This window comes from Amia ocellicauda, chromosome 11 (assembly GCF_036373705.1).
Source record: "Amia ocellicauda isolate fAmiCal2 chromosome 11, fAmiCal2.hap1, whole genome shotgun sequence".
Taxonomy (NCBI): Eukaryota; Metazoa; Chordata; class Actinopteri; order Amiiformes; family Amiidae; genus Amia; species Amia ocellicauda.
Genome location: NC_089860.1, coordinates 21,193,880 through 21,210,274, shown reverse-complemented (window position 1 = coordinate 21,210,274; position 16,395 = coordinate 21,193,880). Strand labels below are relative to the sequence as shown.

The window sequence follows — 16,395 nt, the reverse complement described above, 5'->3', positions numbered from 1 at the left end:
TCTTTCGGCAGACAGAGTTTAAGGTTAGATTATATTGACATATTTCTTATATTTTTAATTAATATCCTTTTTTTATGAAGGTGAGATTTTAATGTCGGACACAAAAATCAAGTTTATCTTGTGAAGTTCCCATGCTGTGTTTTGAGTTAGGTACATTGTGCTTGAGGGGTCTTTTACACAAGATTCACTTTGAAGGTGAAAGCAACTCGCGTCTGATAGCAAATTATCACAATGCAATTGCGCTAGGATTTTGTGACTTTTATTTTTTCCCTAACTGGAGCCACATTGTTTCTGACAGCTTCAGGCTAGCTTTTCTGCTTGATAGAGCACTTCTAAAATCTTGACGCTCTCGGGTCTGCAGAAATCCTGCCAAAGTGATGTTCTTTACACATTTTATCATTATCCAACACAGATAAAGCACATCCTGTGTTCCACTGGAGCTCTACAGCGATTTCTTTTTGTTCTTGTAGTAGTTTTTTTTTTTTTGTTGTTGTTATGAACTTCATTTAAATCTTACAAAATATCAAACTTAATTCTTGTGGTTCAGTATTGTAGGTGTCTCTCCTTATGCGGCTCATTGAATTTATTAATAATATTCTCACAAGCTTAAACTGCAGATTTGTAAAACAAGTCTGGAAGGTATTGCTCAGCACTCATTATATATGAGCAATGTTGATTAGAGCAGCAGCCCTCTAAACTGTCTCTGCTTCACTGCGTTGCCAATAAGTCTCCAGCAGCACTAACCTCTCATTCTCACTGTCCCAAGGCACACAGTTCACTGTTTGATCATTTACACCATATACATACAACAGTGAGGTATCTTGCAGCATATAAGCAGTGTAGCAATCCCTGAATGTTAGCATGCGATTTAGTAGTACTTTTCCATGTACTTCAATACATGTATACTACATCACTGTAATGTGTCATAAAGTCATGATGTTCATGAACGACGTGGAATAAAATAAGTCCATCGTCATCCATCTTTTATGTGGTCGTCGTCTTATATATTAGAGATAATGCAGTGTCAGTGTGCCAAGAATGAATCAATACAAACATGATTCAGAATTCAATAAACATACAAAGTCCATGGAAAGTAGATTTTTCATATATGTGAACCCTACATTATATAAACCATTTTTATCTGAAAAGCTGCATCTTGCGTATTAATATTAATAACCTCTTTCTTAAAGAATGCTCAGAGATTCAATATCCCATAACAAGAGCAAAATATCTCCCATGCTTTCCACTCTCGCTAATCTACAGTACCTGTGTGGCACATGTTCATTATGTACTTCTGAGATCATTATTATCATTTATGTCCTGAATTATTGAGTCACTAGGTAAACTGAATGAAATATTTGTCACTACTAACGAGATGACATCCAACAAGAAATCTGGGCCTGAGCAGTAAAACAAATGATTTAAAATCCAGCCATTGGCCTAAAAAGGGGATTCTTCAGGCCTTTTAAAAACAACAGCTTTAAACCACCAGTCTAACACAGTGATTTAAATTGTTCTCAAACAATATGTCACCTGACCACCTTGAGTTAAATAAGATAAGATAATACCAAAGTGAAATGTGAGACTCAATGGTAAATAGCTCAGAAATGCCATATGCGACCCTCTCTCTGATAAACTTGAGATTCTAAGCCTTTCTATGCTCCATAATTATCCCTGCAGGCAGCAAGGAAACTTTGTTTTTTTCTGAATAAGGAACACATCATTTCTGAATCAATGAAGAGTCTATGATCATACATTTAAATGTCACACTGAGCTATCATATTAGACTTGTTCCGTGTCTATCTCTGAATCTATACTACATGTCAAATGCCTTCTTATATTTGTACAGAATCCAGTGTGTGATTGTATCTTCATAATTGCAGTGTTCACTTGAGAACTGCTGCATTGAAGACATTAAGTTTTGTCCAGTGTCCTATTTGTCCACAAAAAATCAGAAAGAAAAAAGTAATCTGTGTATTGAATTACCCTTGTAATGAGTAAATACATTAATTTAAAATAAAATGTTATGTACTGTAATTATAGAAAGGTCCCTCATGGATTTTACATACAGTTATTACAATGAGTTGTATTGCTTTTTATTTGTGCTTATATTTGCTTTTAATGTATTATATAAATTCCTTATGATTTAAAAATGAAAGTAGATGTTTCCTGATATTAGTTGTTTTGGTATACTGTCATTAAAGTTATTAAAGTTATTTAGTTTTTTGATTAGTATTTCTTTTTATCCTCTTTGCAGTCCTACTTTGAACTGCACACAGTGTTTACAATCTCATCTATGAGAAAACAGTGCTGGTGAGGACTTCCAGTCCAAGGGCTTGATTGAACCAAAACCTCAACCAATCTGCCAATTGCACACCCGGTATTTGATGGCAGTTCTTTGTTTGCCAGCGGCTTGTTGTTTTTATCTAAGGGAAACCCATCATCAAGTAATGGGATTGTAATTTGTGTTTGTCAGGTGCATCAAAGTTTTTTATTTGATTGTGTCCCAGTTCTCCTTATCAGTGGCAAATGGATGCTGTCAGGTTGCTCAACCTAGAAGTGCGAGGCTTTTGTTGCAGTTGGTACTGTATGCAGTTTTACTGGAACAGTAATATGTCTGGGTTGTTATGGTGAGGTGGATCCACAAAAGCTTCCCCAGTAGTGCATGCTCTGTTTCCCCTACTAAGATGTGTGAAATAATACAATACAGAATTTAACTACAGGCCTTTCATTAGCCTGAGGCATTATGGATCCCCATTTAGGTGCTGAATAATGCTCAATTTGCATGTGATTTTCTCAGGCCCTCAAAAGGCTGTGATCCGTAGGTATTTAGAGGAAGTTGTTTGTGTCAAGGAAATAACCGATCAGTGTATTGTAAGTGTAAACTGTAATTCTTGTTACATGGGGCGATAATTGGGAAATTGTACAAAGTAGTGACTTGAATGATCAATGAGTGTTTAAAAAAAATCTGCAGATTACAGGTTTTACTTAAGTCTTTAAATATTACATACAGCTCTGAAAATTTCTTTCTTTTCTTTCATTCTTTTTTTTTAATTGTTGAATAGAAGGATAATCATAATTATTTGAGGACCATGAGCTCTTGAATATAAAGACCATTACTTAGGCTACTTACTTTATTTACTTACGTATGTACCTACAGTTATAGATATAACATGTTTTTCAACAAAATATAACTTTAAGCCAAAGATGCTTGAGTGCCATCCATACCTATCCATACTAATAGGTTGGGTGCATTCTAACTCCTTTATTTTATGCTGAATCCTGCCACAGATTCATGTCTTTATTGTTCAAGCTCCAGGACAGAAGAAAATGATAGTATTATAGTTCAATACTAATAGGTAAAAACAGTTGCACCTGGCACACTTTATTCAGAGGGCATTCAAACTTACTGTTTAGACCTTCAAGTCATGGCTATCCTCACAGCTTTTTTATTTTATTTAAAAAAAAAAGCACTTTTTGAAGCAGATCTGTTGAACTTTCAAAAGCCATTATACCACTCTTGCTGAGGGAAAGTATTAAAAAGGATTTAGCGAAGACCTTGTCGTAATTGCCAGCTGCACTTTATTGAGGAGTGCTATTTGTGTGTGAGGATATGAGACCTTTCAGAAAGAAGAGATAATTGAAGGAACCCAGATTAATGATGTGTCATAACAACTTAGCCTGAATCACCATTGACCTTTCTCATAGAACATAGGTTTGATAGATGTACTTCATTACCAAATTTTGACTTGAAAAGAGAATCCTATGCCATGCTGTATGGAAGGCTTATCAATAAATTATCAGGCAGAGAATGCAAAAAAGAGAGAGAGAGATACAAAGAGAGAAAAAGTATAGCGATGAATTGATCTGATGCCATAATCAAAGGCAATAATTGAATAGTGTCACAGGCTGTGATAGTGGGATATAGAATTGAGCATAATTAAATTTAAAAAAAATTGGCATACAGTATGGACAAAAAAAGAAAAAGAGCATAACCTCCCTAGAGTAATGTTAACAACTTAACCAGCTTGTAAGTGTCATACTGCATCTACAAAGCAGCTACTGAAAAGCTCTGCACAATTTACTCAATATGCATCCCCACTGCATTGCTGTTCTGGACCAGTTTGATAAAGCAATAGAGCAGCATAATAAAGAGAGAACATCCTTCTGCATCACACCACACAGTATATGATGCTAGCCTGGCTTCAATGAGAGATTAGCTAATGGTTATTTTAGGAAGATGTAGAGAAGCTTCAGTTTTTTTGTTGTTGTTCTTTATTTGCTTAAATCAAAATCCTCTGTTACAGGTAAACAGTCACCCTGGATAAGGGCATCTGCTAAGAAATTCAAAATAATAATAATAGTTTATTCAGCCTGGATCACATCATGCTTCCAGGCCAATATTTCTCAAGTTTTTATATTAAATAAAACATAATTGTAATAATCAGTCAATCAATCAATATATGTTAAAATCATTATAATACTGTTTAATAAAGAGAAATAATTGTCATTTTCTACTACAGCAAGAGTATTCATTTTATACTCATCTCCTGTGTACTGCATCACCTTTAGATAAGACCCAGAATAACCCAGGTAGACTCGGGTAGATAGCATGGTTGGACATGGGTGGAGCTACACAGAATGTATTCACCTCAATATTTATTTGTGACAACAGTACAGTAGTATCTCATTTACCAGACCTTCAATTAGTCACGTTACATCCAGCCACATTTTAAGGACTACACAGGTAATACATGTAATGTTTCTTCTAATTCCAGTGTATCTCATACTACAAAGTCTATATTGGCATAATGGGATTCCAAGTAACACTGCAACATTATAAATACTTTCAGATTCTCGATTAACCCTAGATGTTCTCCCTCAACAGTTTCTCCCACTATTCACAATCCACAACACATAAAATTAAGGATTGTGTTAGTGAAAGTGATGTAGTGTGTACAATTTGAAAAAAATAAATAATAAAAGGTATGTGATTGAGGTTGCGTTTCACTTTTGTTCTTGGTGTGAATAGAATGCATTAAGGTTAATGAATGGCTTTTCTCATGCTTAACCTGAACTCTATGGAAAATATTTAAACTGCAAGCTTCTTAATTGCCACTTGAGCCCATGTTGTACTTGTATGTCAAGGATTTGAACAGTATTTAAAAGTGTGTGGTGTTTTAATTTTACAGGTGACACCTGCACAATGGCAGACTACAATAGACTAAAAAACATGCTTCTGGATCTGCAGTCCAGAAACTTCAATCAAGGGGGGAATGTCCAAGAAAACCGCATGTCCCAGCGGAGGTTTCTAGTGGAGAAGATGTTTAAGTACTTGGATATCAACAATGATGGGCATCTAGGCAGTGACGAACTGGCTCAGGTGGGCTTATTGTTCAAGTGAGAATTGGATTATGGTGTGTATTACGATTCCATTCAGAGTGTAAATTGAATACAGCTCAGCCAAAGCCTGCAGAGAACAGTTTGCTTTGAAGGGGCTGGAGAGCAGAGAGGTACAGGGAAAGCAGCAAACCACTTAATAATAATAATAAGATGAAGAAGTAGTAGAAACGAAGAGAAAGACGGCATATGTAAGGCAAGAAACAATATTAAATATTCATAAAATGTGTATATGTTGCTTAATACCTGGAATTAATACCTATATTTTTCAATATATCCTAAAATAATCCCAATTTATATGGTATTTGTATATGGTATGGATAAAAGAAAATCTTCATTTTGTTACCACATTTCAGTTACATGTAATCTGTAAAACTAATCTCAGTAGTTTTGCTGCATTTGTGTTTTCAATTTAAAAACAATAACAGTGATAATAATGAAAAATGCATTATTAAAGATAAGAAAGTGCTTACCATAGGTTTTGAAAAAAATCAACATCCTTTTATAAAGGTGTTTGACCAAAACAGCTTTATAGACTGTGTGAAATCTGAAATTATTTGAGAATAGGACAGAACTTTTTATTTTTTAGGTTTCTTCATGTTCATGTTTAATTCTTAATGAATTCTATCATAATAATCATCATCATCATCATCATCATCATCATTTGTGTGTATAGATATCAATGAGAGATCACCTGGATGATGACCTTCTCGAGTGCACCATGCAGGACCTGCTCAGATATGATGATTATAACAACGACGGTCACCTGACTCTCCAGGAATTCTACACTGCGTTCCGTAAGTCAATATTAAAGTCGAGCGCAAAAGGATAGCCTGCGTTTAATTTGAAACTTGTCATATTTAATATTTAGAAATGTAAGAGATGCTCAGAACACTAGTATAATGAACACTATGCATTACATCTCACAGTGTCTAGGCTGAACCTGGGATGATTGAATACATTGTGGTTGTATAGTATTTCCAACTACACAAGGACGCACAGTAAAGCTTCTAGTTCTCTGGTATTGACAGGAGATGTATATAACCTGGTTCAAGACAAGACAGATGAAGATTGCTGTTGATAGGGTCTTCTTCACAACATATTTTTATAAATATGAATTAAAGTAATAGTCTTTACAGTGTTTGTATCAGGTTTACCATGGGCTGCCTGTACAAAAAGCACAGCAACAAACATAAACATTATAATATAATTTTTAGATATCTGTATGAATGATCTCTAAGAATTTTATTTTAAATCTCTTCTCATATTGAAGAGAGCAATAGGACATGTCCGTCTGGTGTTTCAATCATTAAAATACATATCCATAATCTCTTCAATAAATTATACCAGTGAATCTTTCAAACATCCCATAAATTCGTGGATGAAAAATTGACTCCCAAATGGCCACCCTGACTGAAAATACACATAAAATTTGATCAAAGCCATAATGTCTATAAAACAAGTAATTAGTTATGCCGTGCAGCCGTTCTGAAAGTTTAACTACTTGAGGCAACACAAAAAATAAAAAAATGGGACCATTAAACCTTTGTAACGGTTTGTAACGTTGTAACGGTCGATTTTAGTGGCATCATTGTTGTCATTATACAGTTATTTTCCTGTTATCGTCCAGATGGCCCACAGTGTCTGTCTCTATGCCTTTTATACTAAGATCCCTCCAGAATATTTAGTAAAAAATGTGAAAGCATTTGGAAGGGAATCATTAAAAAAAATGGTATCAAACGTTCAAGGTTAACAGTAAAGGTAAAGTTAAACTTGTTACAAGGGCTTAATTTTCTGTACAGGAAACGCATACATACACACACATCATATAATAGCTATGGTTCCCCTGGCCTGTATTATAACTGAAGGGTATTTTAAAGAGTATGCTTCCACAGGGACATGGTTCAATGGAGAATGCATTGGCTTAACCTCTTAAAAATAAGATTTTTTGAGTTTTACAGCATGTAAATAAGAGCTTAACTGTATTCAATGGACGGAAGAGGACCTCTGGATTTTGCAAAGCACACTAAGCTGAAATAGATTAGAGTAATCATTATTGTGAAACGCTAACATAATTTTTAATACGGACCCTCTGGTAGTGCAGTGATAAATCTGTAATGACACTGAAGAACAAGCTGGCTAATTGAAATTAACCTTATATGGTAAGTCCCAGGATAATGATGATAGCCTCAGCTTTGAACCTTTGCTAAGAAAATAAAAATCTCTCTGTCTCCAAAGAGTTGAAAATAGCATGTATTTTTTGGGGGGGTTGGGGTTGGGGTTGGGGGTGGAAAGAATTGATACAGACTGCCTTTAGCAGCTTCTTATTGTGTTTTTCTGCTACCCCTCAAGCCTTGGTAATCCTGCCTTCTCAATTTATTGCATACTCCCAGGATTTTGTAAAATCTTTTGGATAGTACATATGTAGCTGAACAAAATGGTATTGATACACAAATTGCTCAAAGATACAACATATTTAAGCGTACAAGAGTTGTGGCAGGTCTAGAGGAAAGTGCCGCACTGACTCATTATGGATTCGAGCCATGGGCTTCAGCCGAGAGACGAACATTAAATTCCAGCTCGAGTGTTCAGGCCCTTGTCGGGGAGGAAGCCAGATGAGTGATAACATTGAGCAGTTGAGCAGTTTTGCACCTTGAATCTATTTGTTTTTCATTGCTCCTGCTAATAGTGGGATTATGAGGCACCAGTAAGCTTCACTGACAGTTGGAGTCAGCAGATCTGCTTAATTAATCAAGGAAGTGAAAGCAAAAAAAAAAGAAATGTAATTGGCCAGGACGTTCACCCAGCAGAGATCGTGTCCAAATGTGCTGAGGGAGAGAGATTGTGGTCAATGTCTCGCAGTGCGCCTGAAGGTCACTGGGAATCCACATGCCAGTCCCTGTCTTTTCTTGATGTATATCCTCAGAGGGGGCAAATTATCCAGGCTGAGAGAAGGGTATGGTTATCACAAGGAGATCAAAACTCTCTTAGGGATGTAAATTATAACATTAGCAAGGGACAGTCAATTAAAGCTGAAAGAAGATAAGAATACATTTTACTTTTTTTTTAATTTGTTCTTTAAAGCCACAGTCTCCTTTAAAGTTCCAAGAGAGAGAAAAGTGAATTAAAGTGACACCACCTGCTTTCTTTGGATTTCTTTTTTTGCAGCGGTCATGTCTTTAAGATGATGTGAGCTTGAAAGAGAAACCTATTATTACCAAATCACCTTTATCACGAAAAAAGGCGGATTAAGAGCTAAAAGTTCCCCTCTTCCTTAATCTCCTTGAATGGGTTATTTCACTGAAGGAAAAAAGGTTGCCTGTATTATTCTTTTGTAGAGAACAGATGGCATTCAAAACATATGCTGCCCTTCATTTTGTGTTTTACTCGTCAGATCATTTGTTTGTGTATGTATATAAATACATATATATATATCAAAGCACCACCATATCAATATATATTTTATTTTTAATTAAATCAATGTTGATTTCAAACATGAATAAAAATACTGCCATTACATAAATGATTACATAAATACATAGTTTATGTAAGAGTCCTGGTGTTGAAAGCATCCTGTGTTATCTTCATTCTTCTTTAATATTGTCTACTCTTGAAGGAAGGATGCAGTACATTAATATTCTTGGTGTTTTTTCAAGATTCACTCCAATTTGCTTTCAGCTCATTACAAACGGTTTCAGATCCTTCAGAATGAAGGAGAACATCATTAATCTCAGTCATCTCAGTCATGAACCTCAGCCATCTTTCATCTTTCATACATCTAAACTGTGAAGTGGGACTATTTCTCTTAAACTGTCCTTGTAAGGGTTTTGTTACTTCTTGTGCAAATCATTCGATCTTACACATACTGTTTATTTATTAGCCAAAGTATTTGTTTCAACATATTCTGAGGCTCGTATAAAACTATATCCATGGCAACAGCATCTGCAGCTCTGTTCTTGAAATAATCTTGTATAATTTAAATTGAAGATCTGTATATTTTTACATTATTTGTTTTGAAAATCTTAATGAAAACAAATTTTAAATAAAGCAAATAAGCCAATAAATAAAATATATATATAAGTTAATTTGCGGAACAGTTCAACCTCCAAATGAAACCTTGGAAAAACAGACACAGATTCCTATCTATCATTTCATAAGAATGTTACAAGTGAAATAAAAGCATTACATTACTTCCCTCTTTGTTATATTCTTGGTATCTGTTCATGTGCAGTACCCTTACTCTGCATAACTGTAAAGAAGGATTTAAATAATACATTTGAAAGCTGTCTGCTTTTGCTGTTAATTGCACTCTGCAGAATTACTGTGTAAAGGAGAATCCCACTATCCACTCTGGATCATGTTAATGACACATTTATTTAGAATCTTTCAATTAAAACATAACCAATTTATTTAATTAAATTGGGAGATGTTTATCATCTCAGATGAGTGTGTGGACCTTTTGGCTGCTTGTGTTCATGACTGTTAGACTCCTATATCGGTTACATCAAATCACATTAGTCCTGAGGTATTGGCACTCTATTCTTCATACTGTGGCCCCTGGCTGTTATCTGCACAGTATGTGGTCTTCTTTTATCTCACTTCAGATTCGAGCACAAAGTGGGAAATCATTCATTATCATACCAGCATTGATTTGCTCCTTCTGCGGGGTGTGCTTTTCTTGAACATCAAATAAGTGCAAAAGGGAGTTGAGTGCTTCCACTCACATACAGACAACTCTTGCAAAAGGTGCTGCAGCTAAAGGAATTGCCCAGCAGTGAAATTTCACCATGTGATGCCTGAAACAATTCTCTGATCATTTTAAACTGTTGTGGAGCTTTTTTTTCCATCTTCATCTTCATTCTGAAATGCTGTTCTCTCTTGAAAAATAAATGCATACATACATACATACATACATACATACATACACATATTATATATATATATATATATATATATATATATATACACACACACACACAATGGCTATATAAAATACATACACACTGGACTTTTTCACATTTTGTTGTGATGCCTTTAAATGTGATTGTTTTCCCCTTTGATTTACACAACCTACTCAACACTTTGAAGAGGCAAGAGAATATGTACAGTTATTTAAATTGAGATATAAGTGGTCAATGATTGTAATCCAGTGATTGTTGTTTTTATTAAGACTAACAGTGTTGTGTTGATCTGTTTTTACTCTAGGGTGTTCACCTTTTTTTCCACTATATTTAATGAATATACCAACATTTTCCAATGAATTCCATGTCGCTGCTATCTTGCTAAGATTCTATACCCTATGTCACATGCATTCATCATGAACCTGCACTTATTTCAATGTGTGATCAAAACTTACTTCAGACATACTAAATAAGCTATTAAGTATACAAAGGGCATCATACATCCATTATAGTTAAAGGAGATTGTTCCTCAACCTTTGTCTGCCTTGTCTGGGGATCTCTAACTAGGAGAACTGTGCGGTCTGGCAATTTGAAAGCAGTGGCCAGAGAGAGAGCGAGTGAGAGAGCAGTGATACGGATCAGAAACAACGAAGAGCCTGAGATGAAACCCATAAAACACGTGTTTTGTTAAACTCCCGAAGGAACTGTGTTTAGGTGAACAGTTTATTGACATGTTTGCTATTTGTAGATTATTACATGATGCACTTATTTGTCTGAGTGTAATTATTAACAATCATCTGAAACATCTGCTTCCTGGAAGATGACAGGCAAAGTGAGTTTTTTAAAAAAGCTCTAGGAATAAAATATTAACCTTGAATCTCTATAAATAATAAATATATGAAATGTCTAGATGAATAGCCATCTCTCCTGTTGCATTACAGCTGATGCACATATTTTCCTCATGTTTTAATTAACTATTATTATTTCATCAGTGAAACTTTATCTGCCAACCGTTTCAGCCATTAAGAAGTAAAAATTGGTTTATATCCCAATCATGTTATGGCAGTCTGGTGTGGTCCACACATAGCGTACTAACGAATAAGCACTTCCTTCAAATGGCACACCTTTAAGGGCAGGGGTAATTGGTGTCTCACGTTCAAAATAGATTTAAATAGCCATGTCAACTGGAACAGGAATTGGTCTTGCATGGCACAAGATTTTAATGGTCAGGACTATATCTGACTAACCGGTTAAAGAGAGACAGACCAGTGATCTGTGATAATTGGTAGTGTGCGCAGCTCTGGTAATTTCTTCTTGAATTTTGTAATCTTTATGGGAACAGTTGAAGCTCTCTCCATGACACCAAGATTAGTACATTCATGAATTAGCAGGCGGGATGGACGTTAACCTCTCATGGATTTTATTGTTTCAACAAGTTTGTTCTCTTTCGCCTGGGCTGTGAGGATAAGCCAGTGAACAAAGGGGCAGATCGGGTGTTTTCCCCTGTGCTACGGATTTGACAACAAGTGAAAGATAAGGGAAAGAAAGATACACACTATGCACTGTGCACCAACATCCTCATTAGAGTGCTTTCTAAAGGGTGAGGATCTGGTCACACTGACAGAGATGATTATAATGAGATTGTGAGGAGCATGAAGAAAGCTTATGGGAAACATTTTATCAGCTGGTTCTGTACACCTCACCCCTATTTAGATAAGAAAACCTTTGTTTGTGAAAGTGATAATTATCTAATGGATTGGGTAAGAGCACAGGAACAGTTTGGACAAAATATGTTTATCCCTCTGAACCCAGATTTGTGCGATAATGGCTGGATCTTATGTACCGGTAGAGAATCTTTAGTAAACAAATCTGTGCAGTTTGGATACATGCTGATGTAAATATACACACTTTAAACAAACCTACATAAAGACTATCTATGTGCATAGAAACTCAGGATGACTTTATATAAGATGGAACTGAAAAATTGCTGGCAATACTCTTACCAATCAATTTTAATTATTTTCTCTCCCATTGTGAGAGTGTCCTCTAGGGATCACACATTAGAAACACCAATGAAGAGGGGTTAGGTACACACAGACATTTGAACATCATGCCCAAATGCATTCAGATTGTTTTTGTTTTTGTTTTTTAATAATTTCCTTATGTGGCATCCATGTTAGGTGCATTGTACATGGCATACATTATAAGATCATTCAACACTTGTGTTCACCAATCAGTGAGATGATTTGTATAGCCAAATAACTGTCATTATTAACCATTGTTTTATTATTCTGGGGGAAGGAAGCTGTTAAAATGTATGTGGATACAGTGTAAGCATCCCTTAGCTATATATACTGCTTCACCCGCTTGCTTTTGCTCATTGGCAAGAAGATTGAGCAGATTGTTTGGCACTGAACTGAACCCTAGAGTAAAGCTTCCATCCTACATGTACCTACTCAGTATAATATCGTGGTACTTAGTGTGAGTAAAGGCTTGAATATTTTTGTGGCTGGAAAAACAAAGCCTGTGGATGTTACATTAAAAGTGGGAGCATTTCCATGTGAAATAATGAAAACCCATCCTACACTGTCCTCCTACAAACACTGATGCTGCTTTAAAGTTTGAGTTGTCTCTATGACTGGAAGTAGTATTATTTTCAAATATTAAAAAAATGTAAGGTTTTATAAGGTTTCTCCTTCCGTAAAAAAAATAAATCTTACCCTTAAATCACACCCTCTTAATAGTAATGTTTTTTTATTAGTTTTGTGCCTTTTGATAACAATATTTCAAGTTCCACAAACAGTAGCAGAGGATTCTGATTCGATAGTGGTAGCGTCTATGAGGACCGGTGGCTCTTTTTCTTCAGTAAAAGTATCAGTCCCCGAGGGGGTTTAGTTTAGCCTGCCAAGATTTATCTTACAGTATTCTGTTGCAATCCATATGTCTAAGAAATATTAACCTCTGAGACAATATCAGGTTTCAAAAGTTGGATTCATTCATATAGTCAGTTCATTTACAGACAAAAACTGGCTCTCGAAATGGAGGAGAATGATTAGAAAAGCTGCATAACTGGGCTCCTTCTCGATGGATCAGACTGATATGAACAACATCCAGCTGGATTAATTATAGTTTACATGCATATCCACAGAAGTAAAAACCAAAGGAAATGCCTAAAAACTACACGTCTGTATTCAATTTAATACATGTAAAAACTGCTTCCAGCCTGGACTCTGGGATTGTCATCCGTTTCTGGTTTATAGAGCTGGGGGCCCAATTTAATTGTAGTCACACAGATGTTGGTAACATTTTGGATTTTAATAATTAAAAATATTAAAATAATAAAACCTTAGTTGTCTCTAAGGATCAAATGTATCTCTACAGTCTATGTTCAACTCAGAACTATGTTTTTCATTAACACCATTTCAATGCATAGAAGAATGTACGTATATTATTTGAAGTGAGGGCTGTATTTGTTTATTATACTACTATGGAGAAAAACAATAGGCAGGAGTATTATTCATGTATTTGTTCAGACTGGTGTTTTTCCAGTTACTTCTTCACCCGGCAGCTATCTATTGCAATAGCATTAAGTCAGAATACAATTATGTGTTTAAAGTATGTTTGACCAACATTGTTGTTGTTGGAGTTTTTATAAAACTATTATTCAATTATATATTCAGGTTCATATTGTATATCCTGTAAAAATCCACACCAAGGTCATCTAGTATAAGGATAACAAATAAAGTAAGTAATAGCATTTTTTTAATAATACATTTGTATTTTTCTGTGCTCAACAATTCTGTGGTATTAGAGATCTCATGAGCTTGTGATTCTGGAGACATCAAAGATTGGGTTTTGTAATTCAAATGAAAAAGAAAATGCTACATTTAGATGTTTCATGTCATAAAATAAATCCTATTTATTGTCCTGCAACAATTGTCGATTGTTCTAAGCTTATCCATTTAACCTACCCAGGGGTTCAGGCTTATAGAAGCGTGTTAATAGATATTTTCCTAACACTATGACTGCAGTCCTGGGTTCCCTTGTTCTGTAGGGAAGTGAACTTTTAAAGTACTACATCAAGGAAAGCTATTCATATACCACATCATCTTATCAGGAGATACTGTTTCTCAAGGCTGAACACTATTCTGAGTCTGCTTCTAGGGATTAGTTAAACTAGATTAAGTTCTTAGGATTCTTTTATCTTTGAATATGCACATGACTGCTTTTGGTGACTTTGGTACTCACACCAAACTTCCTTGATCATGTTTTGTGCTATGGAAAAATAGCTACAAAAAGCACAATATGATTATTACATTTCATCAGTTGTTAAGCCCCCTTCCAAGTCAGCAACCACAGATTTGAAATGAAGAGCTAATTGTTCCTAACCGGCAGCTGTTTAAAATATGTATGATGGAGCTGATGTTCCTCATGGACTTTCTGTGTAAATATAAAACAAGATATTTGGGAACAGGACATTCTTTGACAGAAATAAATCAAGCCAATGCAGCTATAGAGATTTTTTTTCTTTCATTTCATTTGTTGTCCAAATTGCAAAAAAAATTACCAAAAGTACATCACACAGATAATGTGTTTGTCCCAAGAAACTATGCAAATATCGCTGAGAAAATACTATAACAAATAGAATTTAAATTTAGTCGTTACAGTCTTCCGTATGTTGTTTTTGTCATACTTGAGAATTTGTTTTAATGTATATCTTTGCAGCTTCACTATTACACTTTTGTAGCCTGGCCAGTTGGTTTTCACTTCCATTTAGTAAAAAAAAATTATATATATATATATATATATCCGAGAACAAGAATCTCCATTGTTGTCATCTGAAAAATCTCTCGATGTTCACAGTGTGTGACGTCACTGACCTCAGCTCGATTACTGCAATTCAACTATTCCTTAACCATGGCCACTATCGACAAGTTAATCTAACATTCGATAGTTTAAAAAATAAATAAATAAATAAATAAAATACAATAAAAAGTATATAGTGATTGTATTGGAAAGCCTTTACTGTTCATTGGCTTTCTGTGTAGCGGTAATGAAGATTGACGGGATGGTGGGATTTGTTACTTCTTGTCTGTGATTGGCTGAACTAGAACGTACTTTGTCTAACAATGGTCGCGTTCGTGTAGCGCAAATTTCCACAGATCTGCGCGGCTCCACTAATGGGAGGGCACTAAAGGGCACAGAACAGCAAAATCACACTTTGATTTTGAAATATATATAAATCCAAGTGTGATTTATTCAGGATAGATAGTATATGTATGAAAATGACTGAATTCATATACAAATGAAGGGGGTGAGTGCTGGAACCCTTGAAAGAATACAGCGCTGTGGGGAAAGAAAAACTCTGTGAGCTCATGGGAAAACACAATTACAGCTAAGATTGTAAGTAACATCATATCAGGTAAATGCCAATATCATTATACTATTATTATTTTAGTTGTTATTCATCTACTTAAAATGAAATTTTCATAGAAATTTTACTTAAAACTGTATAGAATACATTTCCTCACAAGAGTACATTTTAAAGAATATATATATATATATTGTATGTTCATGTAATATTAATTATAACCTCACACAGCATCTGTTGATAAAAAGAGTTATACGCTGCAGCTTTATAAATTGGCCTGCTCTTAGGCCAGTACCACTTCTGATATGTTTCTGAGAGCCTGGTTTTCCCCAGTGCTTCAGTGTTTGAATGAAGACCCTTCATGACTGTGGTTTAACGAGAAGTTATTTCAGAGCAGGGATTGTGGGACAGAAAGACTTCTTTTATTTGTTTTCAGGCGCAGCTCCAAACAAACAAACAAACACAAGTCAATAAGCCCACTGTTAAATCTGGTCTCTCATCCCTCACATTCATCTCAGTTAAAGATTATCTGAAGCTTTTTCTTTTAATGCAGATTGCCTTTTCCCCTCCAAAACACCATTATAGATTGTCTTATATGTACACTGTAGAAAGAAGTCACTTTGCATACATTGTCTGTAAGGCCCCATCCACTGCTACTAGAATACCTAGCGGAAATTACATTGGGAAACTCATGATATATAACCAGGCATACACCCACACAAG

General features: G+C 35.2%; 1 protein-coding gene across 1 annotated transcript in view; it reads left to right on the top strand.

The window, feature by feature from the left end:
- fstl4 (follistatin-like 4) overlaps positions 1-16,395 on the top strand; it is a 138,836-nt gene that overhangs the window by 82,604 nt on the left and 39,837 nt on the right. The window contains exons 5-6 of the mRNA XM_066716896.1: positions 5,193-5,383; positions 6,077-6,197. Of these exons, the coding sequence (XP_066572993.1) occupies positions 5,193-5,383; positions 6,077-6,197 (312 nt within the window). The remainder of the gene's footprint in view (positions 1-5,192; positions 5,384-6,076; positions 6,198-16,395) is intronic.